Source organism: Trachymyrmex cornetzi, unplaced genomic scaffold, assembly GCF_001594075.2.
Source record: "Trachymyrmex cornetzi isolate Tcor2-1 unplaced genomic scaffold, Tcor1.1 scaffold11, whole genome shotgun sequence".
Taxonomy (NCBI): Eukaryota; Metazoa; Arthropoda; class Insecta; order Hymenoptera; family Formicidae; genus Trachymyrmex; species Trachymyrmex cornetzi.
In genome coordinates, this window is record NW_017295653.1 from 2,161,982 (window position 1) to 2,187,695 (window position 25,714).

General features: G+C 37.1%; 2 protein-coding genes across 4 annotated transcripts in view; one reads left to right on the plus strand and one right to left on the minus strand.

The window, feature by feature from the left end:
• The window catches only part of blo (bloated), a 128,242-nt gene extending 107,885 nt beyond the window's left edge, over positions 1-20,357 (plus strand). For both annotated transcript variants that reach the window (XM_018509841.1, XM_018509849.1), the window contains exons 4-8: positions 14,995-15,210; positions 17,164-17,324; positions 18,035-18,246; positions 18,928-19,203; positions 19,654-20,357. In XM_018509841.1, the coding sequence (XP_018365343.1) occupies positions 14,995-15,210; positions 17,164-17,324; positions 18,035-18,246; positions 18,928-19,203; positions 19,654-19,847 (1,059 nt within the window). In that variant the 3' untranslated portion in view covers positions 19,848-20,357. The remainder of the gene's footprint in view (positions 1-14,994; positions 15,211-17,163; positions 17,325-18,034; positions 18,247-18,927; positions 19,204-19,653) is intronic.
• Positions 20,358-21,476: 1,119 nt separating this feature from the next.
• LOC108762726 (transmembrane protein 234 homolog) lies at positions 21,477-23,415 on the minus strand. 2 transcript variants are annotated; one of them, XM_018509867.1, is made up of 5 exons: positions 23,263-23,415; positions 23,101-23,160; positions 22,798-22,949; positions 21,819-21,978; positions 21,477-21,738 (listed from the first exon to the last, which is right to left on the minus strand). In XM_018509867.1, exons 2-5 carry the CDS (start codon positions 23,114-23,116, stop codon positions 21,656-21,658), a joined length of 411 nt encoding a protein of 136 aa, XP_018365369.1. In that variant the 5' UTR covers positions 23,117-23,160; positions 23,263-23,415; the 3' UTR covers positions 21,477-21,655. The 2 variants fall into 2 exon arrangements, with proteins under 2 accessions (XP_018365369.1, XP_018365361.1); XM_018509859.1 differs by having other exon boundaries at positions 23,101-23,415.
• Between the last annotated feature and the right edge of the window lie 2,299 nt (positions 23,416-25,714).

Here is a 25,714-nt window from a genome sequence, read left to right on the forward strand (position 1 = left end):
TTCCTTATTGTTTTTTTTTTTTAAAGTGACCGTCTTTTTCATTAAGATGGGTAGAATTGAACAACTGTGTAAATGTTAGTATCGTCAAAAACAATTTAAAAAAAAATAGTAACTTTTAATAAAATTGCAAATAACTAAATAATTAAATCAAATCTATCTGCGTATATATATATTTCAATGATTTCAGTGTTAAGATTCTGTTTCAACATCCAAAAAACTTCTTGAGCTCCAAAGAAACAAGAAGTAAAAGTATTTGCAATGATGAAACGATAGTAATTGTAGTAAGAGGTTTTCATCGCGAGAGAGTCCGCCGGATGCAAATTCTACGAGCGCGATTAATAAGAGGGGATTTAATTACGGCAAGGGGAAGACACTGGGAATCGGTGCTTCGAATCTCAATAAGGATTTCGCTCCTCGTTCGCGCTTGATGATTACGGGACTTGCAAGCGAGCTGAAGGAAAGTTTAATAGTTTCTCACAGTCTGGCGAAAACCGTGATTCCGAACCGTGCGGTCGAAGCAATCTGCGTTGGAGACCAATTCAATCGAACTCCTCGCAACACCTCTTCGTCTGTTGATTGCACCATTGGGAAAAAGCCGAAAGGATGAGTATTTATGCCACCGAAAGGGAAATCTCCCTCCCGGCGCAATAAGTATAATCGAGAGAGAGAGAGAGATTGTTACACAAAATCGCACTTGTGTAACACGGATGATATCTCTCTTTATCGCCGTCGTATCTTTTCCGCTCGTACTTTTTTTTAATAGTTAACACGTGATTCTCACCTCAATCTGCCCACGTGCGTTTTAATATGATGCACTCATTACGATGAATGATAATTATTGAATGAAACAACTAGAATATTGAACTATACTAAATGAGCCACCTATCGTCAAAACAATCCGAATCTCGAGAAAATATTTAGAATTAATTAAAAGTTGAATCTCCGAAAGGAATGTTAACCAATTTCGTGAATAGAAATTAATATAACGGAAAGAACGATTTTGTTGAATTATTTCAAAATTAGCTAGATAGAGTTTTGAAAATGATTTTGTTTTGTTAAAATAATTATGTAAAAATCTCAAGCATGATGAACAAAATATTTTGACATTTGAGCAACAAATTTGAGCGTCTTACATAATTATTATGGTCCAACAAAATTATTTTTAGACCTGCATTTAGCTGAATTTTTAGATACTTCATCAAAACTAACGTCCTTTCTACATATACACATATTATTATTATTGCGTACACACAATATAAATCTTTTTGATTATACCAATAAAATTAAATGCAAGCTATCGTATATTTTTTACGAACCGCATAGACGAAAGATCGTCTACGACAACCACCGAGGTTCCAGGAAGACGAGTCGAGCAACTCCTCAAGGTATCGTTCTACCTCCCCTATACACGGAGATCTCATCTCAACGAGCGCTCACGTTACTCGTAGAGTGCCAATTCCGGAAAGATCCTAGACGATGATCCTAAACGGACATCTTCCTCATACGTGACATTTGTTTGCCGCGGCGGGAACACTGCTGCTCGCAGGGAGAATCGACCACGCTGATTATCGACAAGAGCGAGAGACGATCAACGCATCTAACGGTGTTATGCATCACTGAGTCGAGCACTGTATTGCTATTTTTCACCCCCTCGATAACGCAAAGCATCTGATTTATCCCGAGATAAACAGGAAATATATAAATTTACCCCTTTTTTCAGGAAATTATACTCAAATATTGTCCCAATTACTTATTATGCGGATCGTACTAAAGATTGAGATTGAATTTGATCAATCAGAGCAAAATTTACTAAACTTGATTTTCTTTCTTCTTGGTAGTTAATTTCAATCTCAATTTCAATCTCTAATCTGAAACTTTGTACAGTATTTTCTAATTAAAAAAAGAAAAAATTTAGTTATCACAGGTCCTCATTCTCTAACTCGATTGTATCTACAAGTAAACACTACATTGTATATGTACCACATATATTCTTCATATATTCATCCAGTAGACACTGCAAGTCTTATTATAGTTTTATGAAATGAGACCCAGTATGCGCGCTCGTGGACAGCTAATTAAACGTCCGTGCGATGGCCGGGGGTTGCGCGTGTGGTCGTCGTATGCGAATAAATTGCACGCGTGTCCGTGCGACGGTGTGTTCTGCACGTGCACGCGGAGCCCTCGCCGCGTCGCTATCTCGATAATAGAATGATCTATCTGCAGCAAGAGCGGCTACACTACAATGAACGGAGCGCGGTATACCTATCGCGGCCGAGGTACGCGCGGGCACTTGATCTGGGGGTAGGGGAGGGAGGAGGGAGCAAAAAGGTATCTAACCCAACAAACAACAATACGATATTGCCCTCACGTAGCCGAGCATCGAGGGCTCGGGATCGGTCATTACGCGCCGCCCGTGGGGTGCTCGGTCGCGGGTTAGAGTAAATGCAGCAGTGAATGACCGGTTAAGGATTATTGTTAGATAAGCCAATTTCTTTGCTGAGTGGAGATATTTCGCGCGGGGTGCGATTGATAACAAGCATTTGACGAACAGAGCGATATTTTCTATGAAGAGAGTCTTCTCTTATTAACATTTGATATTGATCTTTGTGTCGTTTTTATATTTAACTATTTTTGTTAAATATATTTCATTGTTCGTAATAATTGTGCCTCAACTTCCGTTGCTAATTTATTTATTTATTTATTTAACTACACTCTCTAACGAGGATTTTAATCATTCGTCACATAAATATCGAATTTGTAATTAAATAGGAACCTATTTAATTAAATTAAAAATAGAAATATTGAACTGAAATTAAGGATTAGATTAGACAAACATATGAATTTTAAAGCTTTTTTTCGGTAAATTTCTTTAAATTATATGATATAAAAATAATTTTATAAATGAATTAATTTATGAATGACATTAAAAAGACGAATAAGTATACAATATTATTTAGAATTTTATTAAAATAGAGAACTCTTAAAATTAATCAAATAAAAATACAACTGTATTTTATTATCTATTTACACTCTCAAAAAAACATCATTGTTTATTTCAACAAAAAATTGTTTGAATTTTCAGTAAGGAGTATTGTTCCGTATGTCAAAACTGTGGCTATTATTGTACAATTATCTGTCTTAGTTAAAGTTTTAATATTTTCAGATATCATCAAAATTTCTAATGAATAATGCCATTGCAAGATAACAAGATCAGAAATAAACAGCCATAATAAATCTCTAATAGATAAGCGCTTTAATTTGTAGATAATAACTGACGATATTACATCTTGAATTTTTAAAGAATTTACGCGTATCATTTTACATCAGAAAGAAAAGATGATACAAAGAGAGAGGGGGGGGGGAGAGAGAAAGAGGAGAGAGAGAGAGAGCAGTCATTTATATCGATGAGTGGACATCCATTGATGCATCTACCATACCATCACCTTCGATACGCACATCCTAACACGAATCTGACCTCTGGATGCAACAACGGACGCACGCGAATATAATGCACCCCATCGTCCTCCTCTATTTGTCGTCTCTCCCTTCATTCCACCTCCTTTGATCCATCGCCCCTTTCTTCCCACCGCGTGTGATCCGCGGCACGTTTTCAATAGTTAATGTACCACGGATGAAGCCCCGTTCAATTACTCGCAACACGATATCATAGCTATTTATTGTGGTCTGCCGAAGCCGAGACCTCTTCCCCTTTCCCTATTCTCTATCACTCCCTTTCCTCTTTCTTCTTCTAGGTCTCCTTCGTCTTCTTCCTCCACGGTTACGATTCTCGCTACGCGTTTCCACCCCGCCATTACTAGACGCGCAGGAAACCTTTATCCATTGTCCTTCCCGTGAAACTCCTTTCAGGGAGTCGCGGAGGGTATCAACCAAGGATTTATTCCGGCCGTCTTCACTCGTCGGCGACGACAGATACATTATTCATCCGCGCAGCCTATAGGAACTGTTTGAAGATCTTTCCGGAGTTTATTATCTGGACGAGAAAAATATTTTATCGATTTTCTGCGAGAGCCCCGTCCCCGCGCAAACATTAACATTGCCATTCCTAATGAAAAAGAGAAAGGGAAAAACTCATGTCGCATGGGGTTCAACGAGGCTATTTTCCAAGTCTCGCAAACCACAACATTTTGCTGGTCGTTATCCCGCCCGGTGAGGAGGTTTTACGCTCATAGCCGATATTCCGCGAATTTCCGAACCGGAGGAGAACCTTCTTCATTGCGAGGAGATTATCGAGGGCAGATATCGGGCTGTGGTTCGAGTCTCTCTATTCCTCTGTTCACGCTGATCGGCGCGGCGCAGCCTGCGCAACCTGCGCAACGTGCAGCATGGCGGGCGGCGTAATGGACGATCGTTCACGGACGGTCTTTCACACGATAAACAATCGATACCGACGTCCTGTCGTTAATCCGGAATTATCGTCCCGGGGCGCGGGACGACGGAGGACGAGAGGCCGTGTGCTGTTATCGAGAAACCAGGAAGCAATTGCAGGCCCTCCGCGCGCGTCGCTCTGTGCCTTCGAGTACTCGCGAGTACTTGGCGAGCGTGCGGATTCCTCGATCCCGATTTACCAGCGTTTTCGAGCGAGAAAAAGAGTCCGGTCAGGAAATTTCGCGTCGTTGAACCGGCGCAATTCCAGCCGCGGATTCGAGCCGGGAGATCGAGGGATCGCCCACGGTTATTTTCCTTTAAATATCTCGAAAAAAAAATAAACGGCCGACGGATGGCCGCTGTGTCATTCGACAAATAAACGACTTCGTTCCGGGTGATCGCCGAGGTGTCTCCCAGTGGCCGACGGTAACATCCATCGCGAGATGCTGCACTCGCGGCGACTCACGCCGCTCTGTCTCGATCGCATCTGATTCCTCTCGACTGAGGTTACTACCGGTTCGTGCCGAGCGGGAGTACTAATAAATCTTGTAAAGGCTCTTGTTGAGTAATTTACAACGAGATGAAAAAGGTGTACAAGAGCCAAGAATAACGGTATGATATGATAATTGAAGAAGGATCAGTGCGAAAACGAAAACAAAATTCTAAAGATTTAAATAAAAATCGATTCTTCGATTTTTTATTTTTGGATCAAAGTGTGATCGTAGAATATCTTAAAAAGACTTAATTTTATCTATTTCTTTTTGTCTTCTATATGTACACATTAAATTTTTCACATAGAATAATTCCTTAATAATATATCGAATATGTACACTGAGAAAAGTGTTGTAATTAAATCAACAAAAGAGATCAAAAATGACATTTTAATGATATCGAATGGAATTTCTGGTTATCATAACCAAAAATTCTATTTGTCTTCACCAAAATGCCATTTTTTATTAAACTCTTTTGTTTGTTTAATCATAATATTATTTTCAATGTAACACTTAGATCAATTAACAGTTTCCAAGCTAGTTTCCAAATCTGGACTACATTAAAAAAGAAAAATTAAATTATCCGTGATTAATTTGATTCATTTTTCTGTATCAATTGTTATTAAAATGATACAACACACACACCCAAATGATATAATATTGTTACAGACAACTGTTGATTAAATTAAAAAATATTGATTAAATTTAAAAATTAAATTGATCAAAGCAATTTATGAAATTAGATCTGACTTATCAAAACAAATAATTGTTTTCTTGATATCAATAATGTAATTATTAAATTATAAAATTATAAAAGAAAACGTAAAGTGGAACTATGAATAAACTTTATATTTGTGTATGACTCGACGTAAAAAAAGACGAAAAAATTTAGAGGAATCGATAACTAACCAAATTGGTGATCGCTAATGAGGTAGCACATAAAAAGACTCACTCGATATAATACGAGTGTAAAGATTTGTTATCAAACGAGATACTCCACGAGTATCGTCATTCTCATTACTACTATCACCCGTTTTCTTTATTCGCTTCCCTCGTCCTTAATGGCTGAACCGCTTAATTTCGTAATAATGATACTTGCGCTCGTAAAGACACTGGCGAGTGCATTAGCTAATGAAGCGATCGGTACTGACTGTCTTTAGTGCCGAATTTTACTGTCGAATTCGATCATCTCGGGTAACGTTTGTTTTGCATCATGCATATCGTGCTCGTACAAACGAATGAACATAGACATGATAATCTATTTCAATGCTACCTTTTGAAAAGATGGAATAAGGAATCATGTCTATAATTCGTCCTTACTGTTATACTTACTCCTATCTGTTTTATAAAATAAAGGAAAAAATTATATAAAAATGCAATGCAACATCTTGTTTGCGTAAACATATAAATTTGAAAATAAAATCTGAAGGTAGAATCTTGTAATACCAAGTATTTTCTAAATCCTAGATCAAAGCATCTATTATATTAATATTACTGAATGAAAATTTAAATCCTATCAAATGAAAGAACAAAAACAAGGGTTGACGAGAACTGTGAGAAGTATCGCGAACGATCGGCTACCTTTTCCGGTAGGTGGGGTAGAAGCAATGTAGATTAAAAGCGAAAGGAGAAGACGCGGCGGAGGAGGCCCTGCGTGCCTGCCGGGGATAGACGTCTCTCTTGACGTCTTTTTCAGAGAAGCTCGTTCAGAAAGGCGACGGTGGTGGATAGCACACCACGCAGGAAGAGGAGGCACCACTCTTCTTCTATTCGCGTTGTATCTCCGCAGCACAAGGATGGTTTCTCACAGGCTATTACACGGACGGCGGTCATGTGCATCGCGTATACACCGACACGTGCATACCGCAATAACAATAACACAACGGTGCTCAGATTATCCGTGGAAAGAGGAAGAAAAAGAAAGAGAGAAAAAGAGAGACAGAAGGGAAGTCACTCTCTTGAAGCGACTCCGCGCGAACAGAGTCCAGAGCTGCCGGGAAGTTTGCGGCGGCTCTGGAGGAGAGCCTGGGTGAGATAGATAAGGGGTTAAGAAGGTTTAGCCGTGAGATCGCGAGGTTCTCGAAATAGTTGTACCATTAACGGAGTCATCCCGTGCGAAAGCACCAGCGCGGCTTTCACAGCAGACAGACTCGCTCGCACGGTCCACGGTATCTCGCGGTAATTGAGATAAGTTTCGGTCATTTAGCGGCGAATCTCCTTCCTCTCGGCTCTCATAAATCGAATGTACTTCGTGCCGCGAGTTGAAACGCACATTTCGCATATCTCGAAATCGTTCGTCACGTTTAAAGTCCAGAAGAATTAAACGTCACATAATTTCGAAAATCTATGTTTAAACGAAATGATAAGTCGTGTTTCCATTTTTAGAAATAAAAAAGTTGTTGACAGTATTTTATCGTAAAATTTAAGTTTCTTTAAGACAAGTCTAGGTTTAATCTAATAATTTTTATATTTCTCTACACACAATAGAAAAATACTCTATTTAAATATTAATTACACTTGTTCCAAATATTTGAAAAGTTCATATATCCACAAATTTATTGTAAGTTCTTTATAAGCATAAAATGTATTCAAAATATGTTCTAAATCCTAGTAAGTTTAATAGATTTTAGTCAATATTATTAAATTAAAACAAATTTGTGATTTGCTTATTATATAAAATTGTTTCTTCGATAAAATTTTATAATATTTTTCAAAATTAATTCTTGTTTTGAATATACATGATGTGTTTTCCTTCAAAATTTAAAGTATTAAGATCATTATCAAGAAAATATTCTTTGTTAAAGATAAGCATATTTACATTTTTATTTATTTGTATAAATTAATCTATGTGAAAGTTTTCTTTTGGTCTTCCATTTCTGATAATTGAGGGGATGGGCGGAATAAAGACCTAATTATAAAATCTTGATATTAATAAAAATTAAAATAACTTGCTAATTTTTACTATACAAAAATGGATATAATATTAAATGAATTTATGTAATGCCTTTAAGAAGTTACATGTTATAAATCTTCTCTATTACGATCAATATTACATGAAAAAGCTAATTGCCCGAAAAAGGGCCTAAGTAGAATTGTACCTTTATTCTGCCCATCTCCTCAATTAACGCCATTATTAGATCTGAAGATTCATGTACCTAAAGTAAACAATGTAGTGAAAAAATGTCGACTTGCTGCGAAGGCAGCAAAACACGTTCCGATCACATCTATCCAGCAGCCTCAACTAGATCGTTCAGCCCACGCGCGAGGCGTCTGCCTCAGAGGAAGGTATCAATGAGGAGACGCGCCGCGTACGCGATTCCTGGAACGATCGCGAGCAGATAAGTTTGAGCCCCGGAGACCTAAACAATGCCGGATATTCGTATCACTTGTGAAATAGCAGATAGCCTCTTCATCTCCACCTCCTCTTCCGCCACCCTGCACTCTCCCTTTTTCCCCCCCTGTCTCTCTCGCGCGGTGCATTATTCTTGCCGCGGGGAGTCGCCGACAAGGCGGTCGCCGATCGCAATTTGCCGATACGATTCTACCTGCCGCATTGCGCGCCGGTTTTCTCTCCCGTTCCCCTCCTTTCTGTCTCTTATCCCTTCTCTCGTTGTCTATGTCCGTCTTTACGTTCTGGTCTAGGTCGGGTTAAAATCCTCGCTTGGGGTCGTCTCGGCCGGTCGGTTTGCACCAGGTGATACGAGGAGATACATCTTTCCCTCGGTAACTATGCATAGAACATCCTCTAAACAACGAGTCTGGAGTACACCGCACCGGCCGGTCAATATATGCATGTATGCGTGTGTGTATGTCTATGTGTATGTATCACACCAGTTGCCAGTACCAGGTCGTGTACACGACGCCGACATCGACGAGACCGGCAAAGAGAAAGAGATACTGGGGAGATACAGTCCTTCTCGCAACTAACTGCGGCTCTATTACCTACTCGCTCTGTACCTGCGAGTAGCGCCGAGCAATTCAAGAGAGATACGACCGCGCGAATTAGGATACCGTCTGTCAAAGCGAATACGAGATTAGAGGGGAAAAGAGATGTTCATTACGTCTGCTGGAAAGAAGATCTTTTCGAGAGCGTTTTATCCGACAACATTTTTTTAACGGTATGAGAAGAATCTTGAAGTATATGAATCAGAATGAGTACATTTGCTTACTACTCATTATATACTAACATATTTTAATTATTAATCTTTAGAGAGTGGGGCTTTATTTTTATAAAATTTTCCAGCTTTTCCTTGAGTAATATTAATTTGTTATAATTCATTATTTCATTGTATCCTTGCCTTAAAATAAGTTTTATGATACTGTTTCAGCGCTACTGGCTTTCTTATCTTGTAAAGGTTAAAAAGCGTCATGCCATAAAACAGCAGCAACAGATTGATGCGACACTATCACATTATCTTTTCATTAACGCGTTACATTATATTAAGTACATGGAAAGATTTTAGATACTAAAGTATCTAAAAATTTAGCTACATACAGATCTAAAAATCATTTTATTGGATCATCAAAATAATTACATGTAGGAATCTCAAGAATAATGATTAATGTCACAAAAAAATTTTGACATTCTAGCAATCAATTTGAGCATCCTACGTAATTATTTTAATAGTTCAACAAAATTATTTTCAAATCTGTATTTAGCTAGAAAATTTTAAGATATTTCAGCAGTACCGTTCTTTTTGTGTATTGATCTTAAACTTGAGCTATACGTAACAGTAAACGTATATATTAACATACAAAAGAAATCGTAATGCAATGTTTATGTTATGTTATGATTTTCTTTATGCATCGATGTATTATAAATTTACTGTTACGTACAGACTTCAGGTTACGATCAGTATTACTTAAAGTAACGTAACACGTTACGAATGTTCTTTCGAGGAAAGATTACATTACGTCAAACTATTGTCGTAGCAAAAAGATATTTTTTAATTAATGATCCAATTAATATCGGTGGCTATGGAGATTTTATCAGAAATAATTAGTATATAAGCGAAAAAAAAAGAGGAAGCCTCCAGACGGAGGCAGAGGCTGCGCGCGAACTTGCAAATAGGCTGTTGTAATCGACAGCGGTCGAGCAGCGGAGCGACCAGTTGTACGGGAAACAGCGCGGGTATGCGGGGCATCTCGTCACGATCGGAATAATTAATATTCATCGACGTCGCCAAGGCACCTACCGGGGCGGTCGTTCTCGTTAGAAGTCGCTGCGAGCTTCGTGCGTATCGCATACGCGTCTTCTGCATGCGTTCTTTCGCGTCTCTCGAGGCGATCGCGAGCGCTCGATAAAGTCCCCGTTGTCCGACTCGCAGTGTCATTTCATCAATTATAATTATTCCCGAAGGCGAAATGAGAACGCGAGGTACGCACGCAAGCATCAGGCAGCGCTGAAGAGAAAACATCAGCCATCTATGGGCGTTTCTATGTCGGCTTGCATTCAAATAAACAAGTTGACATCGGAACGTGAAGAAGTACGTGGTTTGAATTCCTAATCGTGCTTCTTTTTCCTAGCTTGTTCATGTAAGAAGTGCGACAAGATGTACAATTAAGCGTTCATTTCTCCATTACATTTAAATTATTTAAATATTTTGAAAAAGTCGAAGAAGTTTAGTATTTCGAACTTTTATTCTAGATTTTTATCTTGTTTTTTTAACAGTTTTATAAGAAAAATAATAAAACTATAACTATAAAATTAACGAAATCATGGATCTCTTTTAAAATTCTGTTTTATATATCTTGTTAAATATTCATGAGCTATTATATAACCGGACGAAACAATCTGATGTAAGACTTTGTTATGCAAAAATTCTGTGACAGGACAGATTCTTGGAGAAAAGAAGAAAAGTTTTATAAATAAAACTTACATAATCTACGCGGAATGAAATGAATTCCTTAATGGAACGGAAGCCACAAAATATATTACATTACAAAGAATCTGCGGTTTTCTATGAGAGAGAAGTTTTGTAATATGTATTGTGTATTTATAAATTATTTCATCTCTCTCTCTCTCAATATTAGAATCATAAAATTATTCCCCACTTACTTAATTTTATTTAACACCATCTTAGTTATTTATTATTCATTACTTCGTATTATATATTCCAATTTATAATATTCATGAATATTGATTGAAAACTGCTTCGACGAGAATTTTAATTAATTATTCTGAGAATGTGTCTTTAGAAATGTCATAGAATCTTCTTTCCAAATTAACGTTTCCCATCTCGTAGTTCTCGTCGTATTTGAACAGAAGGAAATTAGAGCGGACTTGACTGAGGCGTAAAAAAAATCGTAACGGATTCCTTTTAACGCATGGTAGCGCGATCTTCTCCAGATGCGCATTCCTGGTCAAACCACATCCCGTCCTCCGCCGGCGATATTCAAGATGGATGTTTCTTGCGGTGCGTCCTCTCCCTCTTTTCTCGTCCCTTTCGCTTTTCTCACCGCGGTTATTTCCAACTCACTCCTTTGCTGCGGGTCTCCTCTCTTCCTCAGTATGTTTGGCCACCTATTATGCAGTTGCACGCGCGCGTGCATCGGCGAACCACTATTGTGGTCCTGATATGACAGAGGTCTCAATACCACTTACGCACCCGTTCGTTTATTTTGTGGCTTTGCGCGTTACAGATCTTACCGTAATATAAAAAACGTAAGATCTGCATGCCTAACCTTTTACAACGTCAGGATTCCCTCGATACCTTATTATACTTCTTACTTCTCCGGCATTATATCGATATAGTATATTATTTTGTCTCTATATATATCCTAGCTATATTATCCCTAACGACTGAATCAACACGATACAAAACATTGTGATATCAATTTTATTATATATATAGAAAAAAAGGGAGGATTATTTTTAAATTTAAATATCTGGAAAAAGCTCGATTTATTAATGTACGTAATGACTATAAATGTAAGTGTTACTCTTGTGTTTTATATAAAAATAAAATTACGAACTTAGCACAAGAATATATAAAAAAAGTATATAATTCTTTTAGTTTTGTTCAAATGTTAGAAATAGTGTGTTAGATACTTAATTACTCATACATCATTCATATTGTTAACAGCTTTCGATTGTCGAGATAAAGATCTAAAAATAGAAACTACTTCTCCTCGTGAATGTCCAATCGAGATGGGAAAGTTGTTGTATACCACCGTGGTGAGAAATACGCGTCAAACGCAAAAGACGAGGAAGAAACTCGATTCGCTCGTGACCGATTTTCTTTGCCTACCGGCGGCGACAGCGACGGCAGCGACGGCAGCGATCGGTCGCGCGCAGATGGCGGGAAGAAAATCTGGAAAGGGGAGTTGGGTGGCGAGTGGCGAGCGGGGGGACCGGGATGCCAGTTAACGTCGTAAATCGTATCCCTCGGAATTTATGCGTAATCTACGGTGACCTACGGCGAGCGGTTTAATGTTGCAGAGTTATGCGCCGGGGATACACGCGTGCGTTAGCGCACGCTTCGTGCCACATGACACGTACGCACGCACGCACGCACGCACATAGGTATACGTATTCGTGCATGCGTACGCACTTAGGTACGTAAGCGACCTAGCCCAATCTTGGCGGCCCACGCCGAGTTACAGAAGGGCAAGGGAGTAGCTCCGCGCATAACGCATTCCCCGCGGAACGAAGAAGGCAAAGAAGAAGAGAGAAACTGAGGAAGAAAAAGAGGAGGATGAGAGGAGGAAGGAAAAGAACGCGCGGCGAGGAGGACGGTATAAGAGTTAGCAGGGCGGTGCGTGGGTCACAATGCCCTTAGGCCCTTCCTCCTCTCCCTCCCTTTCTATATCAGAGACCGCAGCTTTTTCTTCATCCTCAGCATCACTCGACCTCTTCTTCGTCCTCGTCCTCGTCCTCGTCGTCGCCGTCGCCGTCATCGTCATCGTCGTCGTCGTCGGTACGCGCCGCGACTCGTTATGGAAAGCACACGAGATATTGTTGCTCGTATATATGGAGAGTACCAGGGAAGCGCACCGTGCTTGTACTATGCAGATGATTCCGCGATATGGGCTATTCATTGTGAGTCATTTAAGAGTTTATACGCGATGGGTACACATCTATATATACACGGCCGGGCCGTGATATGTTATTATATTGCGTATTGAAAGCTCCAACGTACACAGTATATTGCGCGCGCGAGAAAAAGAGAGAGAGAGGAAGGAGAGAGAATCATAAAATCTGCACCGATCGCCGTAATGTTCCTTTATCCGCCAATATTATTCAAAAAATTATCTAAACAGATTTGCTATTTGAATGGCATGAAGACTGTGAGAGAAATCAAAGGTCTCATTATAACTGTATATATACTTAATAGGGATATATATTTCCTTTATAGCTTTCCTAACTTATTTAATCTTATTTATTTAATCCCTTTATAATTTCTCTTTATATCACACACAGAAAAATATTTAGTACCTTCAGGTAAAATGTAGTTAATCATCTGTCCTCCATATTAGACTGTATCTGTGCTATTGACAGTGAGATATATTGAAAAAGTTATATATATTATTTAAAACAATAATATGTAGATCAGGAGTATGAAAATAAACGCTAACATGAAAGTAAACGTCTATATGTTATTAATGTAGGATACAAATTTATAGTTATTTACACACAAAACATCCAGTGCTGATGACTTTCATATTATACTCCTGAATTATTATTATTGATTTAATCATAAATTTCTTGTCTTGTAATTTTTATTATAAAAAACGATTTATTTAAAAAATATTAAAGTCTTATAATTTCATGATATTTTACACATACATCAAAATGTTTAAAAATTATTCAATTAATTATTTTAATTAAAAAAATTCAGATAAAAAGTGTATAAGATGAGCAATAAAATCTGATGAGGAACCTCTACTAACCAGTAGACTAAAAAATACGATTTTATGTGTCAAACGCTCACTAAATTTACTCAGACAAGATATATTACATTTCCTTGATGGTGTCCTGATTTCACAATGAGAACTAACATGTAATCGCACGTCGATCGATCAACTGATCGGTGCGAGATTAACATTCCGATTACACGATATGCAGCGATACTTCCTGTGGAGTTTCCGAGCGCGTTACGTGCGGTATGTACCAGCGACGGCCTCGGCGGCCTCGACGGCGGCTGCGATTACGATCGTCGGCGTGGTCTTTGCCGGAATACCGATGAATAAATAGGGGAGAGTCGTGATAAGCGCCTGGAGCCGTAGCGCGCCGGCACGCATTATGCATGCGCGAGAGCGAGAGTAAATGACGGAGGTGGCAGCGCTGATGATGGTGATGATGCAAAACGCGATGATAATAATAACGACGACGTGGACGTCGTCGGGAATGAAACGGACACGCGTCTGCCTGCCTGCCTGCCTGCTTGCCTTTGCCTGCCTGCGTGCATCTTCGCGCGCGTCCTCCGCTTCGAGGGGGCGAGTTTTTCCAAGCCGTCGAGGCATTGCGCCTACGATACATCCCATGAATAGAGTAGCAGAATGGAAGGCCACGACGATCGGTCAATTGTGTGTAATTGGCGAAACGGCGATTAACATAAATGGTGAAAGCAGGTGACTTTTGTTAGTCCCATCGGATGGATTCCATTCATTGTATTTCGTCCCGTTAAAGTGTCTGGGAAACAGCATATCAATTAATAAACATTTTAATTCGAACTACTCCGTTTCACATGATTCGTACGAATCTACGCTACACGATCGGATTATCCTGATAACAAGTAGGTAATCTCGTTTGATGTTTCTTCTCGACATCGCATCATTGCGAAGCTTTTATTTACAAGGGAATACAATCAATAGGATTTGATTTATAGAGATATTCGATCGAAATCAATATTGCAACGGCATCAAAATGAAACTATCGCGAAGAAGCGTCATGAAAGAACGCCAATTATGATCTAATAGTTTCCCCTCGTCCACCTCGTTTCCGAGCTATAAATTCTTGAATCGTATAACGGTCGGATATGATCCTCCACCGGGATCTGGGAAGTAAATTATGCTCGAAGAGGTTCGGACGAGAAAGTGGTAGTTATATAGAGATAGTACTTCGAAAGACGCTGAGTCGCTGAATATAACATGCGATTTTTCTGTTTTGGCTCAGGAGGATTATAGTCAACGCAGACGCTTATCGACACCTAGTGGCAGTCCGAGCCCTCCCAGACCGACCAGACTCTCGAGATCCACCGGCACTCTTACCAGAGAAGAAGAGTCCTTCTGCGAGTCCAGCAACACCCTGACCAGGGACAACCAGGGCCAAGAGGCGGAGAGAAAGGGTTGGTTCAAGTCCCTCTCGAGGAAGAACAAATCCAATGCCACGGTAAACGTCATTTTCTATTTTTAATTATTTTATTTTATTTCTTTATACAGCTTTCCTATTCTTTATTTCTAACAACCCTACTAAAATTGATTACTACTGATATAAGTATCTATGAAAATTTTACTCGACCAACAGATACATATCTAATCTGCTTTTTGAAAAACGTAAGAAATTCGATCTTGAAAAGTGCCTTTAGATTTATTATTTTTACAAAAAAAGATATAAATTATTGCACTGATTTTTTGAATTTTCAAATGGAAAACCAAAGTAGGCTAAATCAATTTTACAATTAAGATATAAGAAATTCGATATTTTTCTGATTGATCGTCCAACAAACGAATAATGATTAAGCTTTAATGCAATAAGCCAAACCTCACATATAAGCGAAATATTTTTATCGGTGACGTAATTTTCAAGTTTGTATGAAGTAATCAGATTGTAAATAATACCGAGTTCACATGTCTTTCTGCAAAATCGACGACAGATTGGTGAGGATCATATTTGGAATCCATCGAAAATACGGCAAATCATCCCTCCGAAAGGCCTGGAATCTTTTTCGAGAGTATTATCCGATAACGAGCGGACTCTCCTGGATCGTGCCGTGGTTATCTCGCGCGCAACTCGCGCACCAGTCCCGTGCGCATTCATCAGTCAGATCGCGGGTCGCTGCGCGGAGCCATTAGGGCAGCGCAACCTCCAATTACCGGTTTGATTAAATGCTTAACTAACTCCGCGCTCTGTGGTTTAATTTAATCGCGAGATTAAGTGCCGATCAGGAGGTTGCTTGCCTAGCCCTATAAGCCGACCATCGTCCCGCGCACCCGCGCGCACCGGAATAATCTCTGTCAGGTCCCGATTCTCCTCCAATCTTAGGCAGTGGAAAGGAGAGAGGAGAGGAGAGGAGACGCCGCTCTCTTCGCGCGCGAGCGCAAGTGCGCGCGCGCGCGCTCGTTCAAGATGATTGCGTGCGTATGAATCTCGCCGTGGACGATGATCTATCGGATGAGTCGGCCCGGGGAGAATCATGACTCATGAAGGCGCCGTGCGATGCAACCACGGGGGGAGACCGCGATTTTTGCGAGCCGCGGGAAGAATACAGCTTTGTACACGCTCGCGCGATTTTCTCCCAGCCGATCGAGAGACGGGGATGGATTCCGAAAAATGGCGACCTTCGATGGAGGCCAGTCTGACTTTGCGCTCGTCTCGAACAATTGACAAAGAAGAGTCCGGTCTACGTTACTGTTTCGCGTCATATTTTATTTTCTCGCATTCCCGTTAGTAGCTTGAAGCGTCCTTAATCCTTATCCTTAATCTTATTATCCCCAATGGATAATTAATGTAAAAAGCAAATCAATTGTTATTGGATAAAAACTCTTATTCACTTAACCCTTCATTAAATATATTTATATTATATGGCGTGTTCTATTAGATAAAAAATATTGATCATTAGAAATCTATTGAGATTTTAATTAAAATAGTTTTGCATTTGCTGAACCCTATCGGTTCCTAATAATAGTGTGAGGAATCTTGATAGTGGAAAATAAAAAAATTAAGTAGGTTAAGCTATACGAAAACTTTCTTTTGTGTCTTTTATACCTAAAAAAAGAATTTTTTGAAAGAGATGATCTCCAAAGAATTAGTTGAACTATAGTCAAAGTTAATCGAGAACCGGCGAAACCGCCCCTAAAAGTCGGGAAACTGAAGTCAAGTATGTGCTTAGCTATGAAAATTACATAGTGCTACAGAATAATATATCATTATAGCGATACGTTTCAATCTATCGCACTTGCAAAGTCCGTCTTCTGTGCGCGAAATTATAACGTTCGATAAATCGATATTTGGAATAAGCGGGCGTAATTGTTATACGCAGAAATAATCTATACGTGGCTATATTTGGTGCCTCCCCCTCTCCCTTGAGATCGTGAATAATGAAGCGTCGATATAACTTTGCAGCCGGTGGATAAAAAGCCGAGAATACCCGAGAGCGAGATCTTGACGACCGGCACCGAGGATGAGGAAGCTTCCTCTGCGCCTGAACGAGTTTCCGTGCAAAAGAATCTCCGCTTCTTCGGCGATACGGATCAGGAGTCCGTCTCGTCCAACAGAGACCGCAGGTAAATGTTATAATATAAGCCGCGTATGCACGACCGGTTAAATATTTCGTGCAAGAGTGATTTAAATATTTCGACTGTCGTCCAATTAACTTTTTTATCATCATTACATTTTGCTCTAACTAATATCATTATAAACAAAAATACAATCATCTATTTCTGCTATTCATTTTGCTCTAATTATTTTACGCACACATATCGGATATTGTTTTTCTTAATGTCCGAGATTATATCAAATATTCTAAGTAACTGTTTCTTTTCCAAAATTAAAAAATCTTACATATTCTTTCAAAAAAGAAGATAATGTATGTACACTAAAAACAATTTTGATGTTATATCAATAGCATTACTTTAATTGAAAATAATTTTGTTATTTAATAACATTATTAATAAAACAAATACGGCGTTCTCTCGTTTCGATAAAATTTTATTTGTTTCATTAATATTGTTGTTAAACCAACAAGATTATTTTCAATTAAAATAATGTTGATATAACATCATTTTTTTCAGAATATATTAATTAAATAGTAAGAATGTAATTTAGAGTATCGATCGTGTAATTTTTGTCCTATGACGGAAATGTAAAAAGTGAAAATTTTTTATCTGTGTGAATATGTAACAATTTTCATTTTTCATGTTTCCGTTTTAGAAAAAAAGTTACGTGACCGATGTAGATCATAAAAAAATTTAACTAATTAAATTAATTATTTCAGAAACAAACGAGTTGACGACCATGCCCGTGCGAGGCGTGATGTCACGAATTCGAACCGCTATAATTTGGGTATCATATCAGCCCCAAGGAAATCTTCGAGACTTGCTGAAAGCGCATTGTCTTCGGGCGAGAGTACAACGGGTGATAGTAGCCAACAAAGTCAAAACTCTCAGAGATCACAGAGATCTGTAGTGTATCTCCATGCTGCTACAGGTACAGTAAAAATACTTCTCTAATATAGCATTCGTAATTATTATAATTATATTCTAAAAGATTTGCAACATTACAATTTATTTTTCAGTGTGATATATTTAATTTCTTATTTAAAAAAAAATTCAAAAACCAAAAATTTGAAAAAATAAAGGATTGTTGAATTTGATGATTATTTAAATCGATTATATCGTAGCGGAAATATCAAGATATTATTGGTAATTATTTGTATTCTAAAATATAAATAAACAAAATATCTTTTGTGAATTAACCTTTGCAGATTAAAATAAAATAGTATATTTTAAATTTAAAATTTGAAAGTAATAAAAATATATACGGTTTATATTAAATTTGTGCTAATGAAATATTGATCAATCCACTTAAAACAAGTATATATGAACTTCTTCGATATCTTGTATATAACGTTTGGCTGAAAAGTTATCACTGTCAATAATAGACATGCTCTATGAAGCGTATCGTTCAATGAACACTTGAATTCTGCAATACTTGTCACATTTGCGTCACAGGAAATTTATAAAAAAAATATATTACACTGAACACAGGTTAGATATTTATTAGTTATTTAACTATCAATCTATATGAATAATGTTCAGTAGTGAAGGTGTAGAAAATGTCAAGCGTGACCGCATTCTAATTACGACTCAATAAATATCTGCATTCCAGTCGGTGAAATACCAGGCCCAAACGAACGACGCCGGGCGGCAAGTCGCGAGGAGTTAAATCGACCGTTGCAATCGCACACGAGAACGGTGTCGAGAAGCGTGAGCGTCCTTGCTCCGTGGAAGCCGCGACATTATAGGGAACCGTTCGAGATCAACTATGATCAGCAACAGCATGCGAAACCGATTGCGACCATGAGACGCAGACAACGAAGCCGCGAAACCCTCAGCCGCCGAGGAAAGGAAGCTCGGCGAAGCAAAGACAATCTTTCTAAGACAAGTAAATGATCTTACTCTTGAGCAAAATAACACGATAATCTGTTAAATAAAATATGCAAATCTTTAAAGAGAGAAAATTAAATAGCAATGCATCTCTTTTTTTTCTTTAATTTTTAAAAATGTTTCACTAAGTGAATAAGATTGTATCTTTTATTAATGGAATATTTTTACAATAAACTTAATTAATTTTAAATAGTTTTATTCTTTTAAACTTCAAGATAAATAAAAAACTGAATTTAGATTTTTTTTCAAGTTGTTAAGAAAAATGAATTAGATTTAATTGAAACTTAATCATTAAAGAGAGCTTTGTGCAAACAATCCGAATTAATGCTAAATTATTATATCTAAATTTGCTATTTTCTCTTCATTTCATATTTTATCGAGTCAGTACTAATTTATCAATGTAATAACCCTATTTAAGAAACGAAAATATCCATGTCACTCATTGCAGGTACGATCAATCGCAGCACATTAAAATCGAAGGACAAGCAGAAAGTGGATAGAACCGTTTCCACGGAATCGCTGGCCACCAAATCGCGAGGCATAGGCTCCAAGGTGGAATTAAACAGATCCACGTCCGTGCCCCGTGACCCGAACAAGAGTGCGGGATGGTTCAAGCTAAAGAGCAAGAAGTCCCGCGCTTGAATTGGACGGCCATTGATCAATGCTAGTCTCGAGTTTCATAAGTGTAATCCGTAATTTCGTAGGCGATTAATAAGCGTCGATATCCGGCGCGCGCTGATTAATAACGACGCGACTTATCGATAATATACACCTTTTAACATGCACGTCGCGCGAATGTCGATCGCGACCGCGCGAATTTTTAATTTTTTAACCGAGTAGCATATGATTGCGACGACAAATTAATTGCTGTCAACACGTTGATCGATTTTGCGAATTTATGGAATTTCCGTTGCTACCTAAGACACAAAGTTTTAATCCCCGCATAAATAGATCTATATATCTATACGTAACAGAATAAAAACAATTATCCAAATATATACATAGGCACATGCGAAGATTTCAACCTCAGTTATGCGTCAAATTAATATTGTTATGCTCTTTGCGCATTAAATAAATAACGTTCTTTGTAACAAAGAAGATTGCGAAAGAATGATCGAATGTAAACTCTTACGAAGTATAAAATTAAATATAAAGTATATTCTAAAATGAGAATCTTCTCAATATGTCAAATGTTACTTTATTTTAATAGCTTTCTCTCTGCCAAATTTAATGAATTAAATTTGTTGCGAATGATGAGAATGCGTTTATATGTTCGCATATACATTGTGAATTAACATTTCATTGTGCATTAACTTTTGTTTTTCCTTTAGGACTTGAGGAAAAGTGCTTTTATCATTTAATGTTTTTTTCATATTTTTACATAATTCTATCCATGTGCGTTACGCATTTGTGAAAAATTAACGCGTCACTTTATTCTACCGTGAATCAAAGTGCCATCTTCATTTTTCTACATTCCTAGTATATACACTCTCTGTTAATGAATTAAAATTCCCAAATATATATTTTGTAATGAACAATATCTTTCAAGAAAAAATATTTTCCAAATTTTATCTCAACAATCGAGATATTATCTCGATTTACAAAACGGACAGTTACGTAGCGATATCTACTGAATGTTTTCCTATGCATAGATCAATCTCATCTTTGCATGCTTATTGTATATAAATACTTGTGTTGATAATCATAATTCTTAATCTATTTTTATTAAGACCTATGTGTTTCATTATATATATATATAAATATAACTCTTGTCTCTGTACATTCATGGATCACAGATTACACATACACTGTTGCGAAATTTCCACGTTCGACATAAGTCGAGAGACGTTTTCGTCATTTTTTTTTTATAACAGTGTAGAGAAATAAAACGCGCGACGCTAGACATTATCTGTTGTACTGTGATACGCTTTTGCGTGTGGACAAAGAAACAAATTAAATACGGCGACATAGTCATCTTGCACCATAATTACTATTTCATTCCTACCCGGTGCTATCTACGTGTGTATGTGTACATATGGATCATTAAACGATATGCATGTAAATATCATGAATATATATTGACGATATTGTACGGAATTACGAATAAAACCTATTACCTATTAACACAGACATTGCTCCTCTTTATAAGATGCGTTAAATGTGAAAATTGAAATCGAGTATCTTGTAACAAGATTAATAAATGCAATGATGTAAACTAGCATATCATTAATAATAAAATATATTAATGTTAAATGCTTTATAATATAAGAAGCAAAATCAAGTGGATATCGTGACTTTGCTTTGTTAGAAGAATTTCAATTCATTGTGTTAATCATTGTGGTACTCACATTACACAGGATGGATGTGGATTAATCGGCAGGTAGCATGGATGAACAGGAAAAGGAAAGGTAACGATGCGTGCTTAATGATCGTCGTCTTAAGTGTACAAATCATAATTCCACAGTTTTATTCAGTTTGTCCCAGCAACATAACATGGTTCCGCACAGCACAAGTATCATTCCCAGATAAGTATCTAAAAAGTAAAGCAGATCATAAAGCAATTAATAATTTAAAGCATTCTCTTACGATGAAGATAAGCTCCCGTATACTCACTTCTATGCACTTTTTCCTCGCCCAGGAACCAGCCTGTGATCGCAGTAAATACGAAGGTAAGAGAATTTGAAACTGGCACAGCCAGGGATAGGTCGCTACTTTGCAGAGTCAAGAAGTACAGTACCGAACCGCATTGATTAAGGAGAAACGGCACGATGTACTATATAAAAAAAAATAAAATGAATTACAAATAGTATTATTCCTAGCAAATACTAATACATCTAGCAAGGATATTTCCTGAAATCTTGTAAAACAAATTTCTTGAGTGTATTTCTGGATTTTTCAGCTATTTTTGTTTAAAAGTCAAGATAATATTAGAATTTTTTAATGCAACTTTGGAATAAAGGAATGAAATTAGAGTACAAGCAACGCAAACAAAATATACATCGAAAATTCGTAGAAGACAGGAGTTTTTCACAATAAATACACTTTTGATTGTATCTATTATTTTCTACAATTAGAGCCACGAAACCTATAGGATATATAAAATGTAAATGAGTTACTCTATTCTCTTCTACTATCACCTTGATTTCTTGTCGATAAAAACTCATGAAACACAAAAATGTATGTAAATAGCAGATGTGTGTATCATATTTATTGCTAATTGATTCTTAACATTTTGCACTATCAAGAAAAAATGATCAAGATGTTTTCAAAAAAAGATAAAATTTTAATTTAAAATTCTTAAAATTTTCCTAAATCTCAATAATAAAATTCCATAAAAATCTCTAATTTTCAATGATAAAAAAGAAATCTGAAAATTCCAGGTTTTCCAGATTTTTCTAAATAATAAACATCCTGTACACAAGCTAAAATTATTTTTAATATTATTTGTAATGTCATTTGACGTCAAAATATTGAGAAATAACATCAGCTTGTTTGCTAAGCTCTTCTATAACTAACAATGAGATAGAGTATCTATAACTATCAGTGTCTCCAGATTAATTTGGTAAAATGTATGTAAAGATACAATGATTACCTTCAGATTAGTAATGAGAAATAACTGCTCCTTAAAAAATTGTCCATAAACTGACTTGGCCCTAATATCCTCCAAACCTTGCGCACCTTTCTTTATAAATGGGTTGCTTACACCCCAAAGAATCGCCACAAAACACAGATATATCACAGAATCTGCAATATAAACATATACGTTGACATTATCATTTCAACATACCATTTGATATCACTGAATCTCTGCTTTTATTTTTATCCTTTTATTCTCGTACTCAACAGATTATTTTTCAACAAACATAAAATGATTGTTAAAACTAAAATAGCTCACCAATAGTAACTGCCATTCTCGTCAGTTATCTAATATGGAACGTTGGCATCGAACAACACACTGCAAATGATGTCATGAGAATTAATTAATACATTGAATGCCGGTATCTACAACAGAGTAAAATTATTGCCATTTTATTAAATCCATGTTTTATATATTTACAAGTAATTATATTAAATCACGTCATTCTAAGAGTTTTAGATTTTTCTTTGTTTGATAGTGCCATCAGTCACCGGTCAGCGCGACGTCATTGAAAATTAAAACGTTGATCACATTATAGATGCCACGGTCCGACATATTAATTAAACATATCACGGCCATGATGTAAGACTGGCAAGGCACGAACTCGATCGAAACGCATAGATGCATTGTTAAGGAGCCTTTACATGGGAGCGTCAAGAGTCAAACGTGAAAAGACGCCTTTACAAATTATGAAAGTTAATGTCGTTTGTTTTCAATTATTCACAGCGATACACTTTCGGCCGAACAAGTTTTACGAAATACGCGTCCGAGAACGGATCATTAGTATACAAATACTGAATCTATAGTTACGCAGTAGTTAAATATCAATAAATGGTTAAATATAAGTTTTATGTAGGTTCTAATTACCATATTTGATCTGCTGCCACTCGTTTGAGAGCCATTCGTTCCGCCGTGACAGCCCCATCCGCCGCATTCCGCGAATTAAACGTGAATGCGATCGAAATAGGGAAGCGTCGTTTTTTATACGCGGCCAACTTCACGCGGAAAAAGCGACGCGAGACTCGACGGCACGACGCGTCTTGAGTTTCAATCAAATGAGAAAAATACTTATTCGACTGAATAATCATGAAAATGTACTAGTACTACTATATAGAATCTATATTATGCAATATTTAAAATGTTATCCGAAATAAATGCAAAGTTAATTACACTTCGTATCGTATTAAACTGCCTACAAGTTTTGCACGAATAACAGATTCGAGATATTAATAATAATATTTTTACAACGCATAAGATTTTAAAACTCTTCGAGAGCTTATAAAAACGATAGGTTCTTAAAGTATTTTTCGCGTCGCGTGTAAAAATTTTAATTTAACAATATTTATTAATTGTTGATTACCTCGTTGGTAAATAATTCCAGTGGTCCTCCGAGCCGTTTGTCTGATAAGAGTGATAAGGATTCTCTGCAAAGATTAGGATGCTTCTAGGAGGAAATAAGGTAATAAGTTATAAATAATTAATTCGAAGCCAAGGCTGCGAACAGTGCGAACTGCGAACTATTCCAACGTAATGACAGGACGTAACTCCACCGCTAGCCGAATCGCAAAAACGTTCTATAGTGACTTACGCGCTATTTATACGCATCGTCAGACTTTGATCCCCACCACTCGTATGCCAGCCAATGAGCGCGCTGTGTCACTACGGACGCGAATTCGAGAGCTCATTGGACCGCGCTAGCTTTCGGTTGGAGTATATAATTAAGCGCGACGGGCAAGAAATTTCATTTTTTTTCGGAATTTGGCGCTGTGCGTTTCGCAAAGATAGATAAGCCTGTACTTATTCAGAACGCGCTTTTATGATATTAGCGCGTATTTAACACATGTCACATAGTAGGTCACATTACTGTAGAACTTCAAACATAAAAGCGCGTTCCGAATACGGGTCAGAAATTATATTCTTTTTGAAAATTAAAAACCAATTAGAATAAATAGATGATGGCTATCAAAGGAATTGTATGAAAAAAAATAAGTAATCAATCTTTAAAAAATGCGCAAAAATCAAAGTTATTAATTAATAGTAAAAAATTAAATGCTGTACGTTTATCGAAATTTACGTCATTTACGAATCGATAGTTGTTTTTTATAACAGATGACGAATTGAGAAAACAACTTACAAATTTTTATTTCAATTAGAATTTTTTAGAAAGAGGAAAACAGAAAGAAGCATAATATAAATTATAAATTGCATATCATTTAAACACTGAGCAAATATAGAAATATACTTATTACTTAAAGTTCTATAGCGAAATTTTAAATCAAAATAACGTAGCAGTACAACTTTACTGAGTTTTACAATATTTTATTGTTAGGTATTAAATGTATTATGATAATAATCATTATGCTCACTTTTGTGTGAAATGGAAAACATTAGGTTTTTTTTGTATATACACGGTATCGGAAAATGAACTCAACGAGATTATATATCGAATGAGCATAATGATTACTATATCATGATGCATTTAATATTTAATAAATAGAACTAAATGAAGTGTCATTGAATAACTTGATTTTAAGAATATTATTACAGAACTTTATAAGTAATATGTACATTTTTTAAAGTAGTGAATTTAGCACGTGATTGAGCACTGCGATAGAGAGAAACCAAAGAGATCATGCTGGCCTTTTTTTTTGTTACTGTCAAAATCGGCCGTAATTCTCTGTGCTATGATTTTATCGACAGGGTTAGACAACGGATGTAGCCACGTAGTTCCAAACTGAAAATGGATGTACTGGCGATAGTGTATGGATAATTTCGACGGTAGAAGTTTAGGTCGAGGGGTATGTCACTTTCGAGTCAAATAAACATCGTTGCTCGACTCTCGCTGACTCGGTTTGATTCGCTCCTTTATTTT